The sequence below is a fragment of the Fukomys damarensis genome, unplaced genomic scaffold (genome assembly GCF_012274545.1).
Source record: "Fukomys damarensis isolate Sample0158 unplaced genomic scaffold, DMR_v1.0_HiC HiC_scaffold_37026, whole genome shotgun sequence".
Lineage (NCBI taxonomy): Eukaryota > Metazoa > Chordata > Mammalia > Rodentia > Bathyergidae > Fukomys > Fukomys damarensis.
This window is the reverse complement of record NW_022937938.1, coordinates 1-831: the sequence shown is the minus strand read 5'-3', so window position 1 is coordinate 831 and position 831 is coordinate 1. Positions and strand designations below refer to the sequence as shown.

The 831-nt window shown below is 57.9% G+C and overlaps 1 protein-coding gene across 1 annotated transcript; it reads left to right on the top strand.

Moving 5' to 3' along the window:
* The first annotated feature begins 135 nt into the window (after positions 1 to 135).
* On the top strand, positions 136 to 773 carry LOC104851397 (prepronociceptin-like). The gene has a single exon (XM_033760643.1). It carries the CDS (start codon positions 136 to 138, stop codon positions 649 to 651), a length of 516 nt encoding a protein of 171 aa, XP_033616534.1. The 3' UTR covers positions 652 to 773.
* The last annotated feature ends 58 nt before the right edge of the window (positions 774 to 831 follow it).

Below are 831 nucleotides of genomic sequence, written 5' to 3'. Positions count from 1 at the left end.
TCTGAGCCCTGGTTTCTTTCCTGATAAAACGATGGAGCTGGGCCAGAGGGTTGTTTCTTTCCAATTCTGAAATTCCATAAGCCTGTAAAACTGCCACCCAGCATTTGAGAAATGACCCTTCCGGTACTGACACAAATGATAAAGGACAGACTGCTTCCTTGCCTTGGATTCAGAGTCCCTGCTCCTTTCTCCCCCTTGGATTCATGGAGGACCCTGTCCCTTTTCCTCCCACCTGTGTCTCTGCAGCTGTGCATCCTCCAGTGTGAGGAGAAGGTGTTCCCCAGCCCCCTCTGGACTCCGTGCACCAAGATCTTGGCCAGGGGCTCCTGGCAGCTCCGGCCCGCTGACCCCGAACACGTGGTGGCTGCTCTTTACCAGCCAAGAGCCTCAGAGATGCAGCATCTGAAGCGAATGCCCCGTGTCCAGAGCCCGTTCCAGGACCAGGAAGAGACAGAGCCAGGCACGGAGGACGCTGGGGAGGTGGAGCAGAAACAGCTGCAGAAGAGGTTTGGGGGCTTCACCGGAGCCCGGAAGTCGGCCCGGAAGTTGGCCAACCAGAAGCGGTTCAGTGAGTTTATGAGGCACTACCTGGTCCTGAGCATGCAGTCAAGCCAGCGCCGACGCACCCTGCACCAGAATGGTAATGTGTAGCCGGAAGGGGTGCCCCTCCCAGCTGCACCGCCACTGCAACCCATGAGTGAGTTGGAGACAAAGAGAGACCTCCCACACCCAGCCATCTTAGCCTTTTCCCAGCTCCAAACACACGCATGCACGCACGCACTTCAGCTCCTGGGAGGCCTAGGAAAGACAGTCCTGCCCCTGCCTCCTGCC

What these genes read in the sequence shown, in the direction of transcription:
- LOC104851397 (XM_033760643.1), top strand. Translation starts at nt 136, where the DNA reads ATGATAAAGGACAGACTGCTTCCTTGCCTTGGATTCAGAGTCCCTGCT.